The sequence below is a fragment of the Caretta caretta genome, chromosome 1 (assembly GCF_965140235.1).
Source record: "Caretta caretta isolate rCarCar2 chromosome 1, rCarCar1.hap1, whole genome shotgun sequence".
Classification (NCBI taxonomy): Eukaryota; Metazoa; Chordata; order Testudines; family Cheloniidae; genus Caretta; species Caretta caretta.
In genome coordinates, this window is record NC_134206.1 from 281,459,354 (window position 1) to 281,479,454 (window position 20,101).

Sequence of the window (20,101 nt, forward strand, 5' to 3'; positions counted from 1 at the left end):
GTTCTTCTTTGAGTGATTGCTCATGTATATTCCACAATAAGTGTGCGTGCTCGCCACGTGCACCGGTGATGGAAGTTTTTCCCCAAGCAGTACCCGTGGGCGGGGAGTGCCCCCGCAACCCCTGGAGTGGTGCCTTCCTGGCGCGGTATAAGGGGAGCTACGCGCTCCCCCCCACCCTCAGTTCCTTCTTGTCTCCAGTGAAGGTACATCAGAACTGCTCTGCTCCGGCTTTGCTGTAGCTCATCCCCAGAACTCTTCATTCAGTGTTAGTACCTGTAGTTAGTTAGCTGTTCAGTTAGTCAGTGAGCCCGGGCCGGGGCATGCCCTGTGCCCTGGGTTTTAAGTCGTGCGGCTCTTGTAGGTGTTCCATGCCAAGAAGTGACTTGCATGCAGACTGTTTGGGAGAAACCCATATCAGCAAAAGGTGCAAAATTTGCAAGTTGTTTAAGTCTTGGACCAAAAGAGAAAGGGACGTTAGGCTCCGGGCCATCCTGATGGAGTCAGCACTGACCCCGACTCTGGTACCCAAACCGGTACCTGGCACCGTGACGTCGGTACACAGCAACCCTCTGGTGCCATCGACCAGTCGGCACCACTCCCCTTTCATGGGGCATGCCAAGAGGGCCAGGAAGACTCACTCTTCGAAGCGGCACTCAGGAAAGTCTGGGACAGAGGCTAGGCCCATGTCGGGCAGTCCTCGATCCCCCCCAGGCCTCTGACTCACGTTGAGCGGAGTAGCCCGGCCCCTTCGGAACAGGCCTGTCCGGATGCCATCCACACCTGAAGCTCTCCAGGCGGCCCGGGACATTATGTCCATGCCCGTGCCTGGAGCACCGCCGATGTTGGCCCTACACTCCAAAGGCAAGCCGCTGCTGGGATCTCCACAGTCGCCTCTGGCCTGGTACCAGTCTCAGTCGAGGGAACATTCCCACTGCTGTTCACCGCCCAGTGACTGCTTGGGGCAGAGTCCATGTGGTTCACCCTCAACGCCAACCAGACTGTCTGGCTGGGTTCCCTCCAGCCGGGACTCTTGGCACCGCTCATCCTCAAGGAGTGAATATTGACGGGACCGCAGCGGGCGTCGCCTATGGACCTCGTCTCACAGAAGGTACCGCAGTCAGTCACAGCACAGTCGTTGACACCGTTCCCGCTCAGACTTCTGCTCCAAGTCTCCGCCAAGACATAGCAGCCCCGGGCATCTATCGCCGGTGTCTCACCATCGTGGGTCTGCCTGTTGGCCGTTCGCGGAGCAGCTGTTTCTGTCGGTACCAGTCCTCCATGTCGAGATCGCAGTCCCATGGCCGTCGTAGATCCCGGCACCGCCATTCCTCCCGGTCCAGAGACAGCAGCAGACTTTATGCCAGCCCGGTCTCCATTCATAGCCGTCCTTCGATGGGCAAGGCCAGCCAACCCGAACAGCCAGCCCCACCGGTGCCACAGCAGGTGCAGTGGCACCGAGCATCGTGGCTGGCCCAATGGTACCAGTGGGCACCATGGCCTCCGACGCAGCCCCCAGTGGGAGCTCACTCGGTGGCTGGAGCTTTGGAAGAACCGTTGGCCTCCCTCTCCAGACCCCTGAGAAAGGAGTCAGTGAGACGTACGTCCTCGGCACCGTGACCGGAGTCCGACCAAGTGGTGAACCCTCCAGTGCCAGCCAACACCCAGAGCACCGCACCGGGCTCTTCGCCCCACCCAGAGGAAGCAATTGCGGCCCCCTCTGTCCCGCAGGAAGACTTCAGGGCCCACCAAGAACTCTTAAAGAGGGTGGCAGCAAGCCTCCACCTCCAAGCAGAGGAATCATAGAATCATAGAATCATAGAATATCAGGGTTGGAAGGGACCTCAGGAGATGGAGGAGCCCTCAGACTCTCTAACGTGTTGTCCCCATTGGCACCAGGTACCGTGGCCTTGCCTCTCCATGAAGGGGTGGCTAAGATTTCAAATGCCTTGTGGCAAACACTGGCCTCATTGGCCCCCGTCTCTAAAAAGGTGGAACACAAGTACCCACTAAAGGGCATGAGTACTTGTATACCCACCCGGCGCCCAACTCCCTGGTGCTCAAGTCAGTCAACCACAGGGAATGGCAGGATCAGCCAGCCCCGACCCCGAAGAACAAAGACTCTCGGAGACTGGACTCTTTCGGAAGGAAAATTTATTCATCTTCAAGCTTCCAGTTACAAGTGACAAACCATCAGGCTCTCCTGCGCTGGCATGAATTCAGTCTGTGGGGCTCACTGCCCAAGTTTGAGGACTCGCTTCAGGAGCGCGATAGTGGAGGAAGGGGCAGTGGCCACTAGGGCGTCCCTGCAGGCAGCCTCAGATGCTGCAGACATGGCCACACGATCAATGGCCTCCACGGTGTTCATGAGACGGGCGTCATGGCTCCTGGTCTCTGGGCTGTCCAGCGAGGCACAGTCTTCCATGCAGGATCTCCTGTTTGACGGGAAAGCTCTGTTTGCGGAGGAAACAGACACAAGACTGCATGGCATGAAAGACTCCCGCATGACCCTCCAGACTCTGGGCCTCTGTGTCCTAGCTCTGGCAAAACCTAAGTTCAAGCCGCAGCAGACTCCCGCCCAGGCCGCCCTCCCGAAGTATGAGGCCACCCATAAGAAGCAGAGGGACTATAAGAGATACCCTCAGAGGCAGTCTCGGCCTGCCCCCCCAGCCTGGGTCCTCCAAGGGCAAGCAGGCAGGGAAAAGGTGTTTTTTGATGGGACACTCGGGGCACCCCGCCAGTCCTCACCAGGGATCCATCCCCAATAAAGCTCCCCTTCTCCAACTGGTTGTGTGCTTTCTTCCCGGAATGGTCACGGCTAACCTCAGACCGATGGGTCCTCAACTCCATCTCCCGAGGTTACACCCTCCGGTTTACTTCCTCCCCGCCCAACCACCCCCTTACCCTGTCCCTCTTGGGGACCCCTTGCACAAATCTCTGCTCGATGGGGCGGCGCCTAGGATTAGGAGTGATAGAGGCAGTGCCCAAGGAGTTCATGGGCAAGGGGTATTGCTCTCGTTATTTTCTTATCCTGGAGGCCAAAGGGGGGCTCAAGCCCATCCTGGACCTGCGAAGTCTGAACCAGTACATGGTGAAACTCAAGTTCCGCATGGTCGCCCTGGCCTCCGTCATCCCCTCCCTGGATTCCGGGGACTGGTATGCTGCCCTTGATCTACAGGACGCATACTTCCGCATCCACATATCCCAGGGGCACAGGTGCTTCCTCCATTTCATGGTCCTCCCGTTTGGTCTGTCCACTTCCCCCAGGGGGTTTACAAAATACATGTCGGTGATAGCGACCTACCTCAGAGGGCAGGGGGTCCAGATATTTCCCTATCTGGACAATTGGCTTGGCAAGGGCATCTCCCAGTCACAGGTGAGGGATCATGTGGCGCTCCTGTCCACGTGCACCGCCTTGGTCCTGTTGGTAAAAAACACCAAGTCCACTTTAGTCCTGGTCCAATGCATAGAGTTTATCAGGGCGCTCCTGGACGCAGTGTCGGCCAGGGCCTCTCTCCCGCCAGACAGATTCAAGACCCTGAAAGGTCTCATGGACTCGGTCACAAGGTTCCTGGTGACACAACAGCCAGGGTTTGCCTGCAACTCTTGGGTCACATGTCGGTGTGCACGTGCGTGGTCTGTCACGCCAGACTCAGGATGAGGTCCCTCCAGCTCTGGTTGGCCTCGAAATTCTCCCAGGCCACGGAGAGGACGGACAAGGTCCTCACCTTGCCGGACTCTGTGATCACCTCCCTACGGTTGTGGTTCTCCCCAAACAACATGCTCGGAACGAGAGGGCAGATCGCTTGAGCAGGGACTTTTCCTCGCAACACGAGTGGTCCCTCCACCCAGAAGTGGCCCACCAGCTCTTCCAAAGGTGGGGAACTCCCCGGGTGGACCTATTTGCGATTCAGCAGAAATGGCGATGCCCCCAGTTCTGCTCCGGGGGCGGGGCCTGGGGAGGAGCGCTATCTCCGATGCCTTTCTCCTGTCCTCTGAGGCCAGCTTCTCTATGCCTTTCTCCCATTCCCTCTAATCAGCAGGGTCCTGGAGAAGATAAAGACAGACAAGGCCCGGGTCCTCCTGATTGCACCGGCGTGGCCCAGGCAGCATTAGTACGGGACCCTCACGGGCCTGGCGGTAGCTCCGCCGTGGCCGTTGCTGCTCTGCCTGGACCTGCTCTCTCAGGACCAGGGCCGCCACCTCCATTCCAACCTAGTGGCGCTTCATCTCGCGGCATGGCTGCTCAGTGGTTAGGTGGAGAGGAAAGCACATGCACAGAACAGGTCCAGCGCGTCCTCCTTGAAAGTAGATGGCCTTCCACTCGCCATACTTATTTAGCAAAGTGGTCCCAGCTTTCTAGGTGGGCGGTAGACCAGGGTGTGTTCCCGATGGCCGCCCCAATCCAGCTTATCCTTGATTACCTCTTCCACCTGAGGGCCCAGGGCCTGGCGCCCTCGTCCATCAAGGTGCACCTGGCAGCCATGTCGGCCTTCCATCCGCCAGTGCAAGGGCACATGGTATTTTTCCCATGCTGTGACTGGCCGGTTCCTTGAGGGTTTGGACCATCTTTTTTCGTATTCTAGACCCCCTGTCCCGCTGTGGGACCTAAATCCGGTGTTGGCTCGTCTCACGGGGGCCCTGTTTGAACCACTGGCCACGTGCTCCTGGTCTCACCTCTCATGGAAGGTGGCCTTCCTGGTTGCAATCACTTTGGCCAGGCGAGTCTCGGAGCTCAGGATCCTGACCTCTGAGCCGTCGTATGTGGCCTTTCATAAGGACAAGGTCCAGCTCTGCCTGCACTCCGCATTCAAGGTGGTCTCTGCCTACCACATGGGTCAGGACATTTTTCTACCAGTCCTCTGCCCCAGGCCTCACACACCCAGTGAGGAGTGCCATCTCCACATTCTCAGTGTGCAGCAGGCTCTGGCTTTCTACCTCGAGCAAACCAAGCCATTCAGAAAGTCCTCGCAACTGTTCATCGCCTCGGCTGAGCGCGCGAGGGGCCAGCAGCTTTCCAATTGGATCGCTTCGTGCATCTGCTCCTGTTATGAGCTGGTGGATGTCCCCCCGCCACCCATTGTGAGGGCACACTTGACTCGGGCGCAGGCGTCGTTGGCTGCCTGCGTCGTCGGCTGCCTTCGTGGCCCACGTCCCCATCCAGGACATTTGTACGGCCGCCACATGGTCTTTGATTCATACGTTCACCTCGCACTATGCGATCATCCCCCAAACCAGGGATGACACCGGGTTCGGCAGGGCTGTCCTCCTTCCTGGGAACTTGTGAACTCCTACCCACCTCCAACAGATATAGCTTGGAATCACCTATTGTGGAATACACATGAGCAATCACTTGAAGAAGAAAAGACTGTTACCTTTTCCGTAACTGGTGTTCTTCAAGATGTGTTGCTCTTGTCTATTCCACATCCCACCCTCCTTCCCCTCTGTCAGAGTTGTCTGGCAAGAAGAAACTGAGGGTGGGGGAGCACACAGCTCCCCTTATACCGTGCCAGGCAGACACCACTCCAGGGGTCGCGGGGGGCACTCTCTCCCTCCCACGGGTACTGCTATGGAAAAAACTTCAGGCACCAGTGCACGTGGCAAGCACACACACCTATTGTGGAATAGACATGAGCAACACATCTCAAAGAACACCAGTTACAGAAAAAGTAATAGTCTTTTCTTAAGTTTTACATTGATTTATTTTTGAAAGCAGTTATTTTTTGTACATAATTCTACATTTATAAGTTCAACTTTCATTATAAAGAGATTGCACTACAGTACTTGTATTAGGTGAATTGAAATATACTATTTCTTTTGTTTTTTACAGTGCAAATATTTGTAATGAAAATAAATATAAAGTGATCACTGTAAACTTTGTACTCTGTTGTAATTGAAATCAATATATTTGAAAATGTAGAAAATATACATTCAAAAATATTTAATTAAATGGCATTCTATTGTTTAACAGTGCGATTAATCGTGATTAATTTTTTTTAATCGCTTGACAGCCTTACTAATAACTGTTGTCAGTATTTCTATTAACTAGTGAAAGCTGCTAAAATTGCTGTTTAAGTGTTACTTCTGTAAATTGTGGTACAGGGAATCCAGGGTTTTTTTTTTCTCCATGAGAAAATAGTAACGTAGCTGTAACTGTATTTTGTTTTTGTTTTCTAAAATGTGCTCCCGCTACAGTAAGAAGCTTGTTGTTAGGGACACGTCTGTATCATAGAAACAACTTTCATTTTCTGGACACTTTTTATTCATCAGAATTTTGCTATTTGCATAACAGACAATTTACTAGGTCAGCCCAATTAAGAGCCCCTCTTGTGTAGTTTGGACCAGCATAGATAAAAAGCAATTATATATTTTTAAAAAAAACATACTTTATTTAAATTGAATTGTTTTATTCAAATAAAAAAACCTATTTAAAACTAAATTTGAAATAGACATTCTTTTTTAAGGCCTAAACTTACTATAATCTATTAAAATCATTTAAATACAAAATAGTATTAAGTAGTACATGTTTGCCAAATTTTAAAGAAAGACATACCACTGAACTCTTGGAAGTCACTGGCAAAACACCTCAAACTAGAGTTCCTTGAAGAGCTAAACTAGCTTTCACAGGAGTAGCCTCTTCTGTAGGTGCAGAGAGAATATTTTCTTCATTTCAGTTTATTCAACTAATTCAGTTCAATGACTAGTTCATTCCAAGTTGAGACACCAATAGGAAGCTAAAAAAGTAGGAAGGCTTGATTTCCTCTTCTAGCTATGAATACAAATTAGGTGAGAAAGCATGAGATCTACTAGTTCTAAACTTTTGAAGGACATGGTGACCGTGGACACTGGGGAGGGCCAGTGTTCTGATGTGGCACCAAGCATTCTTTCATGCCAGTGTTTGTTTGGCTGGTTCTTGTTCACATGCTCAGGGTCTAACTAATCACCATATGTGGGATCAGGCAGGAATTTTCCCCCAGGTCCCCTGTGACCTTGAGGGGTTCGCCTTCCACTACATGTGCATGTGGGTCATTTGCCAGGATTATCTGGGTATCCACTACATAATTTTACCCGCAATTGCGGGACCTCGGGCGCTGGTGCACCTCGCTCCCGCCTATTCTCTGCCTGTGACACACAATAGTCTAGTCTCCTGTGGGCTGTGATGTTTTGGTTGTTGGGTTTAGTATGCGGGTGCTCGGTAGAGGTAGATATACAAGAGGTCAGACTACATTATCTGGTAGTCCCTTTTGTCGTTAAACTCTGATTATGGCCAGAAACAATCAGTTCAATTCATTAATTAGGCATAATGCTTCCTTTGTTTAATAAATTAGTTTTAAATGCAAAACATGTTTTTATAAACTTTTAGATAATCATCATTTTTAACATAAACATAAAAATGAAGAATGTGATTAAGCATCAATAAGCTGTTTTTAAGTAAATCTTAAATAAACATATAGATATAGCATATTCCCCTGGTTTCCAACCAATGAAAATCAGCCTGTCTTTTGAAAACATAATGAAGTACAACTGCGAAACACAATTAAAATTATTTTAAATCAGTGTTTCCTGCTTGCCGATTTAAATCATGATTGAAATTGGTTATTTAAATTGCTTTGATTTGAATCAATCCATCCTGGCTTGAACTGTAAAAACTTCATGAAGTCTGAACTGTACTTAATTGACCGCTAGTTTCTAAGAGCTCTGGTAATAAATGCTACCCTTAAAAACTAATAATGGGTAACTTGGGTTTGCTATTTTCTTGGAATTGTTTTATTTGGCTTTGTTATTTTGCTTTTGTTGTTCACGTGCTTACTGCAGTTAACTCACTGGTACAGATAACTATGCCCATTATTATCTGTCAATATCATCTTAGAAAAATACAATTCTCAACTCAGAAGAATTAAGTAGAATAAACTAAAGATACTAACAACTGCAGTAAATGATTACTTTGCTAAACCTTTAAAGTTATTTGCTAAAATGGGGAAATATGTCTGGGGAAATAACTACACTATGATTAAACTAAATTCAAATGGTTTGTATCTGAAAGGTGACCGGCAAGAGTCAGTGTCTACTGGGCGGTATGATCTAACCAAAGTTTTACACACCTCAGTTAATGCTGCTTGCTGTTTTGCATAACACCATTGTATGCAGATATAAATGTACACTTTGCAGTAATCTGTTGCTTTTGCCTTTCACTCTTTGAAAAATTGGAATGTAAAATATTCAATATGGCAACTGCTTTTAAATAAGACCCACTGCATTGTCTTACACAAGGAAAGGAATCATGATATCAAGTCTGTTGCCTGCATTGTTAATCTAGAATATATTATGGGAATGAACTTTAAAAAAAAAAAAGTGTCTTAGGAAGATTCTGAGAGGAGACAAACATTTCAGCTATATTTGCTTGTCTATGAAAGCCTATGCTTTTGTGTTTTTTGTTTCTTTTAATATACTTGTTTGTTTCTGATCATTTTCTGCATTTCTTGTATGTTGAACGATCACAGAAGTCTACCTTAGGGAATAAATCTGAACAAAGGCATACTTATACCCTGTCCAAATTAATGTACAGGAAGAGATGGGATGTATTTTGAAAAATTTAATGAATATCTTATTCTCTCTTCCGTCTAAATTTTTAAATTGTAATGTGAAAGAATTTTCTACACATCACTGGCATCACAAGTCTCCTGTACACTCTGTGCTTCAAGTTGTTTGGTCTTTGAAACTTGACATGTATCACTATTTTCACCATATTTACAAGAAGTATTAAAAATGCAATTTGCATTGCTTACCATTAACTCCACTCCTTTGATCTAGGAACGAAGAGCTCTAGAAAGACGGATATCTGAAATGGAAGAGGAACTCAAAGTAAGTGCGTCACACCATTTGTGACTAATTCTATTAAAAAAAAAAAAAAAGTGTGTTGGTGGTTCACATTATTTGTAAGGTGGAAGTTTTCCAGCTGTTGGCAATCTCATTGGAGAATAGGCAAATTCATCATTTCCCCGATGCAACCACAACAGAATCTCTTGTGCAGTAATCTGCAATTCAGTTACTGCTCTGTTTCCAAAGGATATAATAGCAAAGGGTGATTATTTTTTTTTAATTTATTTTTTTAAGAAGGTGGCTGAAATTTACAAGTTTAGGATGGGAGAAAAGTCAAAGGTTTCTAGGGTAGTTTTTTTAACTGAAACCAAGGGGAAAAGTGAATCACTTTTCGAGGCTGAGATGGTATTGTATGGTTTTCATTCACTCTTACAGTAGTGCAAAACAGAGGATTGGCCTGTGAAATTTTTTTTTTAAAAACAAGACTTTAACCTTGTAGTTCTAGAGTTAATCTCTGTGATTGGTTTTCTTTTCTTAAGTCGTGATATGATTTGAGCTAAATAAGGTTAATCCAGGGAGTTGACCATATATACATTTTTCATTATATCCATGGACAAAACTCCAGAAGCGAGCCAACCAAACTGCTGATAAAATTAAATCATACCAAGGAAGCAGCTGGAATGTGGTGAACTAGAAAACGTCTTTGGACGCTATAATTTTAGAGGCACCCCCCCAGTCTATTAACAGCCAGTATTCGCTATTCTGTTGCTAAAGGGTTTCTTCTAAAACACATTTTTGAGCTCTCCCTGCTGCTCTGCAACAGCTCTCTCCAGAAACTTTTTTTTTAAATGCATACATGGAGTTCTTGTTGACATAATGGATGATGACAAGCAGAGAAGTATACAAAAGACAACCATGTTGTTTTATCTGCATTAGATTCAGAGCCAAGTACGTGTGCCTTAATGGAGAACAAAATAATATTTGGGACAGAAAGCAAACTACAGCAAGGGAAAAATTTTCATTCTTCTAATGATGGGGAATTCCAGAATAGAAAATATCATGTTGTGTTATACTTGTAGGTTATCCTTAAGGATGGCTAGAGGGATAAGAGAAATAGAGAATACAAATATATTACCAGTTTTGCAAAGTTGTTGGGGTTTTTTTTTGCAGCTACACATTAACGTTTTTAATTGTAAGATTAACTCTCATCCTATTTGTTTGCTGTATTGTCACATAAAAGTATATGTTAAGCACATGATTATTTGCAGATTGCTGAATGGGAAATTTAGTCCATGTAATTAGAATTTTAAGTAAAGAATTCCAGAAATAACTCTCATTGTTAATGCATCCTGAATTGTTCTGGAAAGCTGTGACTAATCACTGGCTGTTCTTAGATTACATTTCAAGAATGTGCCACTTTTTGATCCTTTCCTTTCACAGTTAGTTATCTGCTTTTAACATGATTGTCTCTTTTGATTTGTTCTCTTTCAGTTCTCCTTGTCATACTATACTTGCTTTTCTCTTGTTTTCACTCCTGTTTTTTATGATTCCTGCAGATTCAATCTTTGAGACATTTAAATGAGCGACTGCTGGCTGAGAATAGGGCCTTGACCAGAGTGGTTACAAAGCTCTCAGGGTCCTGTAGGCAACTACGTTCTGTGGACTTGTAATTTCTTCTTTCTTCTTTTTTTCTCCTTTGAGTAGCCTGGCAGGTGTTGAATTTTAGCTAGTGCTTTGGCAGCACTTTTCTATTAATGCTTGTGTGTCTGAAGATTTACTTATTGCTTGATTACAGAAGTATGGCTTATGCATGATGTCCAGTGTCCCAGCTCCTGTTCCTTATTACAGACACATTGGTAGGGTTTGGTATTATCCTTACTAGCATAATATCTTATCATTTTGCATTCAAAGATGAATCAGAGGACAGTTCAAGAAATAGGTATTTCTTGTCTTGTACAAGATTTTTGATTGTAGTTTATTTATACTTTATGTAAAGATGTGGTGCCCCAAAAGGCATGGTTGTTCACGCAGGACTTGAACTAGCATTAGGTTTCCTTTGTTTTGATCTTTATACAAAATGCAGAGTTTGACAATTGACCTCAAAATTTCCAACATATTAAAATTAACAGTAGAGATCTTCCTCTCTCTGCAGTTAACTTTTTATAAGATTGACCCAAATCAAAATTGTCCTAGTGAATATCTGAGTAATGATTTCAGGATTGTGGACTTGATTATTTGCATCAGCTATTCTAGTTTTTACATTCCAATATGTAGAGTTTTGGTATGCAAAAAAGTAATCTTTTCTTCAAAAATGTATTTGAATTTCAAGCCTTATTATGTATTTGTTCAAATACTTTGTTTAGTTCAGGTATGGCTCGGTTGTGCTAATACTCTTTTTATCAAACTAGGTTTAAAATAAGCTTGAAAATCTGTAACTGTAAACCAAAGGAAATCTGATTGTTGATTTGAAGATTACAGGTGTTATACCTGTGTGAAATCCAGTTACAGGGGACATCTGTGAAAAATCCATTTGGTGGCTACCTTTTGAGAAAACAAAATTTGACCCATTCCCCTGCTTCTTATCCACATGCCAAATCTTTCAGCCCACTAACCCTTTGTCCTTCATAGAAAAACTATGCATGGCTGAAGCTCTGAGCCCTGTGGATCTGGGCCAGATGAAAATATATTTAAAAATAGAATTTTTTTTATGGCTAATGGCCCTTCCACCTTCCTCATTTTTACACACACGCACGCACACACCTTCTCTCTCTGTCCCAGAAGAGAGAGGAGGGACGTATGTGTTTTTTTTGGTTCTGCCTCAGGCCTCAGAATTTTCCATTGGGGGGTTGGGGTAGGAGGCTGCACATGCTCATGAGCACGGTCTGTTGCAACCTTTGTTTATGCAAAACTGTTAATCATTTATGGGTTTGGTTTTGTAAAAATCTGGGTTTGGCTTCTAAAAGATGTGCTTAGTGACTACTGAATGACATTTTGCATCAACTAGACCTATGCAAAACTACCCACAATAATATAACAAGATAAAAATAGTGCATGTTATGGTCTTGCTTATTTAAGAGACCACAGAAAGATGCTCTTGTTTTTCAGAGAGAAGTAAACTAGAATTTAAGCTTTATATATATAGCGAAGGGTTAACTAAAGGCTCAGCTACACTAGAGAATTTTGGAATTTACACCACCTGTTCAAGCACCTGAAATGCTAGTGAAGTGTTTTAGGGCAGATCCTCAGCTGGTGTAACTTGTCAGAGCTTCATTAGTTATACCAGCCGAGGATGTGCCCCCTTGTGTTAAAGTGGTACGTGGACATGTCGCTGGAATTTCTAAATCCAGTAAGATTGCACTAGCCCCAAGAAAATGTTGTGAGTTGTTCTGCTTTTGCTGGTTCACGTTAAACCATTTTAGCATTCATATACACAAGGAGCACAGAGTTGCAGCTAATCTATTTCAGATTGTCCTCCCAGATCAATCCCATAATACTCCTATCTATTACTGCCATAATACAGAACACTGGTGCTGTCACCTCTCCCATTCAGTATTTGGCTGATATATTCTCTACCCATTACTCCTGCCTGTCTTGGGTAGTAATGCACGAATAGCTTCATCAGAAGAAAAACTATTAAGGACAGTTTTTGCCAACTATGTAACTGCATAATAAATAGATTGTATTTAGACAAAGCCCTGTGTTTGAATAGTGTTTTTTCATCTGGATGGAAATTCACTAAGGGGGAAAAAAGCTAAAGCTTGTGTGTGCTCACATACATTAATGCTGGTAATAACTGTAGCTCCCTCATTAAGGAGTGAGTTGGCACAGGACTGTGGAGCTGGAGCCCCATCTCCCACACACCAGAGATTTGTACAGAAAATAAAAAAATAACCATTTGTGAAAACAGACCAAGCTCCATACGCACACCAGTAACTCTCAGCTCTCTACGGTACTTATCTCCTTCAGGTGCACTGGTGCCTTCTGGTCAGCCTGCCATACCACACTCCCCCAAATTTGCCTTGAGGACTGACTAGTACATTTGGGGACATGGAGGAATTGACTAAGCCTCATGGATAGGTCAGAGAGACGTTCTTACTCCACACCTGAGCTTGCATTTTTCTGCTTTCTAGACCTAAAGAGAAAACTATTTAGTTTCAAAATAAGAAGCAGCAAAACCATGTAAAACAAACTTTTCTTTTTACAAATATACGAAGAATAAAACCAAGTGTCTTACTTCCTCAAGCACAGACACTGAGGTTCCATAGGATTCTGGGCCTAGAAGCCCAGAGCAAACTGAGCAGCAGAAAAGGTAGGAGCGTGGTAGTCTTTGGCCATTTCATCTATATTTCACTGTACACTGGTCCCCAGATAGGACAGAAACACTGGAACAAACCATGTTACAGTGGTACAGAGATATGTCCATACACATAATACATACACCACAGTATACTAGAGATAATATTGCATTTAAAAAAGGCACATTAAGAGTTAACGTTGCAAAGTCAAGTGCTCAAAAGTCCTAAGGCTCCTGCCTCATTCCATGAAAGTTTTTTAAATATTTCCTTTTATCTTCTCCTTTGTTCAGTGTTCAGCCCCAGCCCTGATTTAACACATACCATTCAAACCCTGATCTGAAGATAGAATTATTAACATCCTCATGGGTGTTTCTGGGGTTCTCTGACCATAGCATGAGAGTGCTTCACAAACATTAATCATACCCCTGTGAGATGAGGGGTTTTCATCCCCATTTTACAGCTGGGGAACTGAAGCTCAGAGAGATTAAGGCCAAAATAGTAAAGTGCCTGCTAATTTTGGGTGCCCAAGTGGAGACACATGGGGCTTGATTTTTCAAAGCCCAGAGCATTTTATAGTTGTTTATATGATAGAAGCTCAGCTCCCATTGACTTCAGTTGCAGCTGAGAGTGCTGAGTACTTCTGCACATCAGACCCCAGGGTCAAAAATGCGGACACCCAGAAAATGATGAACACACAACTAGTGGCCAGCTGTGAAAAGTCTGGTTTTAAAGTGTGCGTAGCCTCACACAGGAACACTGGCAGAGGCAAGGATAGACTGTAGTTGGCATTCGAGTTCCTTAATCATGATGAAACCATCTTTCCTCTTCCTGCAACGTCCTGCTGCACACACCAAGCACCTTCACATTTCTGCAAATGAGGCAGGGATCCTATGGATACTGTAACTCATTACACAACCGTGATTCATTCCCTGGACAGGCTTATCCTGTGCACTGGAGAGGCAGGGGTATTATGGGGGCAGGGAAATGTGATCATTCTGTGCAGATTGTAATACATACGCATTGGGGTAGAGGGGAGAATTACACTGTGTGGGCAGCCTAACTTTTGAATGCTTGATTTTGCAGGCTTAATGTTCTTTTAACATATGGGTTGGTTGTGTGCACAACTTGCTAACTTTTTTTAAACAAAAAAATCATGTCGGAACTGTATTGATTGGGTCATCAGCAGGGTTTGGACATTTAGATCCAAAACACAGAGCTCTGATGCTTGAGGTAGCTGTTAGCAGAAATAGGCTGTTATCTTCTATGTCGGGTGAGGACACGCAGTTTGCCAAGAGTCTTCACAGATATTTTCTGACCACAGGTGAATGTGGAGACTGAGAACTCCTGGGATCAATTTCTAGTTTCTGTAGGGGAGTGTTCTCTGTAGTGGTTATAGATCCTTGTGATCCTAGCGCATCCTTCCCCTCTGATCCTGTCCCCCTGTCATCCCAGCTCCTGCCCTGCTCCCTCTCTGTGCCTGTCCACCCTCCCTCCCTCATCCATTGGTTCCTAACCCCCTCTGTGCCTGTGCATCTCCCAGCCTTCCAGGTAACCTTTAATTCTGGCATTTTCTAACTTTTGAGTTTTTGACTTTGCAACCATAATATTTTTTTAATGTTGTTTTCCTGGGTGTATGTACACTCTGCTACTTGGAAAGCTGAGTGTGGAACCATGGGATGGGTGCTCCGAAGCATAGGTACAGCAGCGATTGAAGGTAGTGCTACAAGACATGCTGAAGCAGTCTTGCCCACTTGCTCAGAGTTCAGCTGATCGCCATATTTGGGGTCGGGAAGGAATTTTTCTCCAGGGCAGATTGGCAGAGGCCCTGGGGGGTTTTTGCCTTTCTCTGCAGCGTGGGGCACGGGTCACTTGCTGAAGGATTCTCTGCACCTTGAAATCTTTGCAGTCTTTAAATCACAATTTGAGGACTTCAGTAGCTCAGACATAGGTCAGGGGTTTGTTACCGGAGTGGGAGGGTGAGATTCTGTGGCTTGCGTTGTGCAGGAAGTCAGACTAGACGATCATAATGTCCCTTCTGACCTTAAATTCTATGATTTTATATTGCTCAGGCTGGGTATTATGGAAAGCTGGAACCAATGCAGGAATGAACAGTAACAGAAATGCTTAGCTTTAATATTAAATCTTGATGAAATAATGCAGACTGCTAGTGTAGATGGGCCTCTTGAATAGTAAGAATCGATAACCATCATATTGGTTGTGCACTTGGAAGTAATTAAAACCTTTATAACAATTCAATCAACATTTCTTTTGCACAAAAGCACCTTGAGCAGGATGAGGCCATTTTTTCTGGCTTCTGAATTTTAGTGCATCTAGTGCTAGCAAAGGAGAACTTATATACCATAGCCTAATTGTTTCATGCCAGAAGGCCGAGTGCTCTAAACCAGTTTATTACTGAAGGAATTAAAACAACTTCTGTGACTAAAGGTTCTATTTCTGATGACTGCCTTGTCTAGTTTTGTTGCCTTTGTTTTAGGTTATACCAGCAAAATAACCATTGTGCTTCCATTTTTTGATAGATGCTACCAGACTTGAAGGCAGACAACCAGAGGCTAAAAGATGAAAATGGGGCCTTGATCAGAGTTATAAGCAAACTTTCCAAATAAAAAGGTTTACTACAGCAGCAAAATGGTATTGCACATATCTAGTAACTCCAGTGGACCATGGTGTGGCAGTCACTGGAAGCTTGGGAAGATACCTTGGAGACTGTCATTTTCAGATATCCTGCCAAATGCCCTCTTACCTGTGTTCTTTTTATCAGGATCATTGTTTCATGTTAAAGCGCAGCTGCTGAGAAGATAAAATGACTGAGAAATCTTGTTTACAGCTACAGCATATGAGGAAAGTGTTCAAGGCCAGATATGCCTCAGATATTTAACCAGTAAGCCTTAGTTGTACATAAACACTTTTGCATCAACGAAAGCTTTCAGCTCTCACAGAAGACAGTTACTCATGTTGTGCCACAGTTCATAGTTTTTCTATACTCGGTTTTTTCTTTACATCTAAGTTTGGATTTGTGTGTTTGCTTTTAATTATTCATGTACCAGTTTTTTCTTGTACAGTGTTTTCACAGCTTTATCATTTGCAGAGACCACACAACCCTTTAAAATACATCTTTGTGTTGCTAACTAGAGCTGTATTGTCCAACCACCTGGAACATGTCTGGTGGAACGTTTGCTTTCACTGTTTGTGCAATATGCATTTATTTCCTATACAAGATGCTTTAAAGTCCGTTGAAACTAGAGTTATTTTACAAGTCCTGTTTTCTGCCTTTATTGGTCACTTTAATAAAAAAAAAAAGTTTGTAATGAAACATGTTAGATCCTGTAATCTTCACATTCATTTTAGCAGGTACTGAGTGATGCTGTATATATAAATGTGTACTGTTTTGATTTTCAGACCACCACGTGGCATGCTTGAATATACTTCCCTATTGCAAATGTCTGTTACTGCAAATTAGGCTACTCCAGAATAGTGTGTTTAACAAAGTTCATTAGTTTTTATGGTAAAATGAATTTACACATTGTACGGAGCCCTATTGTGACAAAAGGTTTGAACTATAAAATACTTTTATTACCTTGTTCCTCCCATTTTTTCAGTTGATAGTGTTCACCATAATAAAAGTTGCATAAATATAACTGCTTCACTACATTTCACACACCTGTATTTATCTGAGTGCTGTCCAAAACTGTTGTGCTAGCCAAAGTAACGTTACTAAATCATTTGAAAAACCTAACCCATTACACTCACCATGTTTATATGCACTGTTATTGCCATGTGAAAAGGCATCTGAGTTGATACCACCATCCTGTTCAGACCATTTTATACATTTCAGTGGCCTTTTTTAAAAAAAAGTACTTAAGTGAAGATTGCTTTTGTTAGAAACAAACAGCTTTTATATTTTCACTAAACTATACATGACATCTTATTGGCACATAGACTATTGCCTAATACCACTGAACAGTTCAGCCATTAAAATAAATTGTACATTGTAAAGCTTGTAGTAGCTATTGTATTATTGGTTATTGTATACTATATTAAATGTGAATTTGTACCCCTTCATTTAAAAAGGTCATTGTGTTCTACTGCCTACTTCTTGGGGAGGGGTTTTGTTTTTTTGGGGTGGGGAGGTTTTTTGTGTGGTTTTGTTTTGTTTTGTTTTGTTTTTTGGTCAGGGGAACATGTTCTTTCAGTTGATTGGTTTTTTGAAGATGTGAGGTTATGCTCTTACTACCAAGCTCAGGATTCTTGATTTTAAAGGTACAAGGATAGTTTTTGAGATAGCTTGTTGTAATTGATCTGTATGAGAGATGGGTCTGAATATAGGGAACTACCATTGTCTTACGCTAACATAAAAGGCAGAGAATTGATCAGTTTGAATGGATGCAACATGTTCAGTTCTGTTATGAGACACTTAGGCATATTCTGGATTATATTTGGTAAAGTTTGGGTGCCTGTGAATGAGTAAATACGTGTTTCTAATATTTTAGTGTTTTATATTTAGGTTATTTATTCTTTATCTAAAAAACGAACAGCTACTGTGCTATATTGATTTTATTGGTAGTACTGAGCAGACCTTGTATCTGCATGAAACTAGTTGCAAAACCCACTCTTTTGGAAAAATTGTATTTTGACATATACAAATAAAATGAATAAAAGCTATTTTAAATGTGTGAAAGTTTTACTGAGAATATTTTAAATGATGTTATGAGTTTGGTATTTAAATTCTTCAGTGGGCATTTTTTCATTCATTGCTTTACTTGGATGCAAAGTTCAAGTGCTTTTCAAAGATTGTAATCTAATTGTGATTATTTGCACATCATTGTACATGCACATCTGTAAATGCACCAGTAAAAATGCCATATTTATGCAATCTGTAACAACTTGGACAAATGTTTATATATTTTACATAAACCTGTCTGTATGCAGAACTTAACTGAGAACCAGTTTTTTGTGCTATTACCACAGTAAAATACAACCCTGACTCTAATAGAGTAGGTGATGAATTTAATTGATTATTCTGTAGCACCAATTCATTTCTCCATAAATGTTTTCCTAACTAAACTTTGCTGTAGATAGACAAACCCCCAAAAGTGAACTTTAAACAAAACACCACACCCCAACCTGCAAATGACAGAACTTAAAGCACAGTTCTGCTTTGGAGGTCTGCTTGCTCATTTGGTGCTACTGGAATGGGAAAAGCACTTCATTGCTTGTTGTACCTGACTGACTAAACTTACTATAGATTTTGATGGTGCAGTGAATGACATGGAGGAGAAAGGAATTCAAAACAGTAACTCGTATTTTCAGTGGACCTGTTCCAGGGTAGGGAGAGAGCTGTGCCAGAGTTAATATTGAACATACATGGAAACAGCTGGTGCTTGAGATTTAGAGCAGCACAGGAATAGGATAGCACGTACAATCCACGGCACCAATTAATGTGGCCTGAACACCCAGCAAGGATGGAACCAGAGTTTTAGAAGGAGTGACCATGTATGAGGATTCAGACTAGATAAATAACAATTGGAGGGAGTTGAGAGGCCAGAAGGGAGATCTGTGCATGTAAGAGTAAAAGGTATCAGTTCCTTGGTTCAATCCCTGACTGGCTTTTGGCTAGAGAGCTAGAGGACTGAGAATTGGAACTCCTGGATTCTAGTTCCCCTCCCCAAACCACCCTTTGTGCTTTCCCCAATCCCCACCGCACACACACCATGCAGCCTTCTGCCACTTCCTCCCTGTACCCAAAAAAGACAGGTTAGTTTTCAGTTAACCACCATTCATTTTCCCTTCTGTCTTTGTGCACCCTGCTCTTCTGTTTCCAGTTCTTTCACCTACATGAAATCAAAAAATCATCCATTCCTATCTCACTGAGCTTCTATTGACATTGTCTGCGCTGGCATACTTCCATGCAAAACTCTGCTTTGTGCTCCAGATTGTAAAGTCAGATCTGTTCTATCCACATTACAGACCTACTGGGTCTTCATATTACCTATTCCACCTCATTGTGCAGCAGCTGTTTTTTAAAGAAAAGGGACACCACCATGTTTAGACTAAAGCAAAACAAATGTACTCTTATTTGGAGACAAGGGGTAAGCATTTGTGTTTTCAGTTTATAAACTGGAAAAGTATTTGGGTCAAATCACCACTTTAAACATGGGGAGGGGGGTCAATTGACCCCTGCATTCATATGTCTGTGGACAGAGGATACCGAGCTTCGGGTATGTCTACTTTCAAGTTGGAGGTGTAAATTCTAGCTTGAGACATACTGTGCTGTGCTCCCTCTGGTTGAGATAGTGTGCTAAGAGTGTAGCTGCAGGAGGGAGGTATGCCCTGCATATGATCCTGTCTGAGACCCACAGGTATGTACTTGGTGGGAAGCCCTTGCTCTGCCCCAGCTACTCTCCACTTTTAGCACGCTAGCTCAATCCGGGCGAGCAAGGGTGTGTCTCCTCAAGCAGGAATTCCAAATGTAGATCCACTGATCCCACATCTCCCTTTGGGTGTAAGGAAGGGGAGTGCTAACTGCATGGGATCCTCCTTTTTACCTTGCTCCTACAGAAGTCTTCCACATGTCTAGTACAGGAATCTGGCTCTACCAAATGGGAGAGCTGCTGTCCCTATCCCTCATAGCTTTGATCAGGAGGCTTTCATTCAATAGAGAGGACACTACTTAATTTCCAACAGGGTGAGCATAATCATACATATGAAATCTCCACAGTGTTGAGAGGAATGAAATGGCAGGGAGCAACTGTCACACCACCTTAGAAGTTGAGAATCTCTGTAGAGAGGCTTCTGCAAGTGTCCTCAGATCTGTTAGGCCAGTATGCTGAACCCCTATGCCTGTTCTGTATAGGGAGAGGCAGCAAACCCATCTGTCAGAACAAGAACCAGTTCAAACATGGAATTCCCTGCCCCATATTTTGTGTCCCTGGCCTATAAGGTTAGTAATGACATACATTTTATCTTGTTGA

At 43.5% G+C, this 20,101-nt stretch overlaps 1 protein-coding gene and 1 long non-coding RNA gene across 4 annotated transcripts in view; one reads left to right on the forward strand and one right to left on the reverse strand.

Moving 5' to 3' along the window:
• Positions 1 to 18,120, forward strand: part of PPP1R12A (protein phosphatase 1 regulatory subunit 12A) — a 214,819-nt gene extending 196,699 nt beyond the window's left edge. For all 3 annotated transcript variants that reach the window (XM_075124336.1, XM_075124334.1, XM_075124335.1), the window contains 2 exons: positions 8,809 to 8,859; positions 15,650 to 18,120. In XM_075124336.1, the coding sequence (XP_074980437.1) occupies positions 8,809 to 8,859; positions 15,650 to 15,736 (138 nt within the window). In that variant the 3' untranslated portion in view covers positions 15,737 to 18,120. The remainder of the gene's footprint in view (positions 1 to 8,808; positions 8,860 to 15,649) is intronic.
• On the reverse strand, positions 2,282 to 8,839 carry LOC142070586 (uncharacterized). Its single transcript, XR_012666456.1, has 3 exons — positions 8,784 to 8,839; positions 3,302 to 3,418; positions 2,282 to 2,450 (listed from the first exon to the last, which is right to left on the reverse strand). It is a non-coding gene; the product is annotated as an uncharacterized LOC142070586 (long non-coding RNA).
• Positions 18,121 to 20,101: the final 1,981 nt, after the last annotated feature.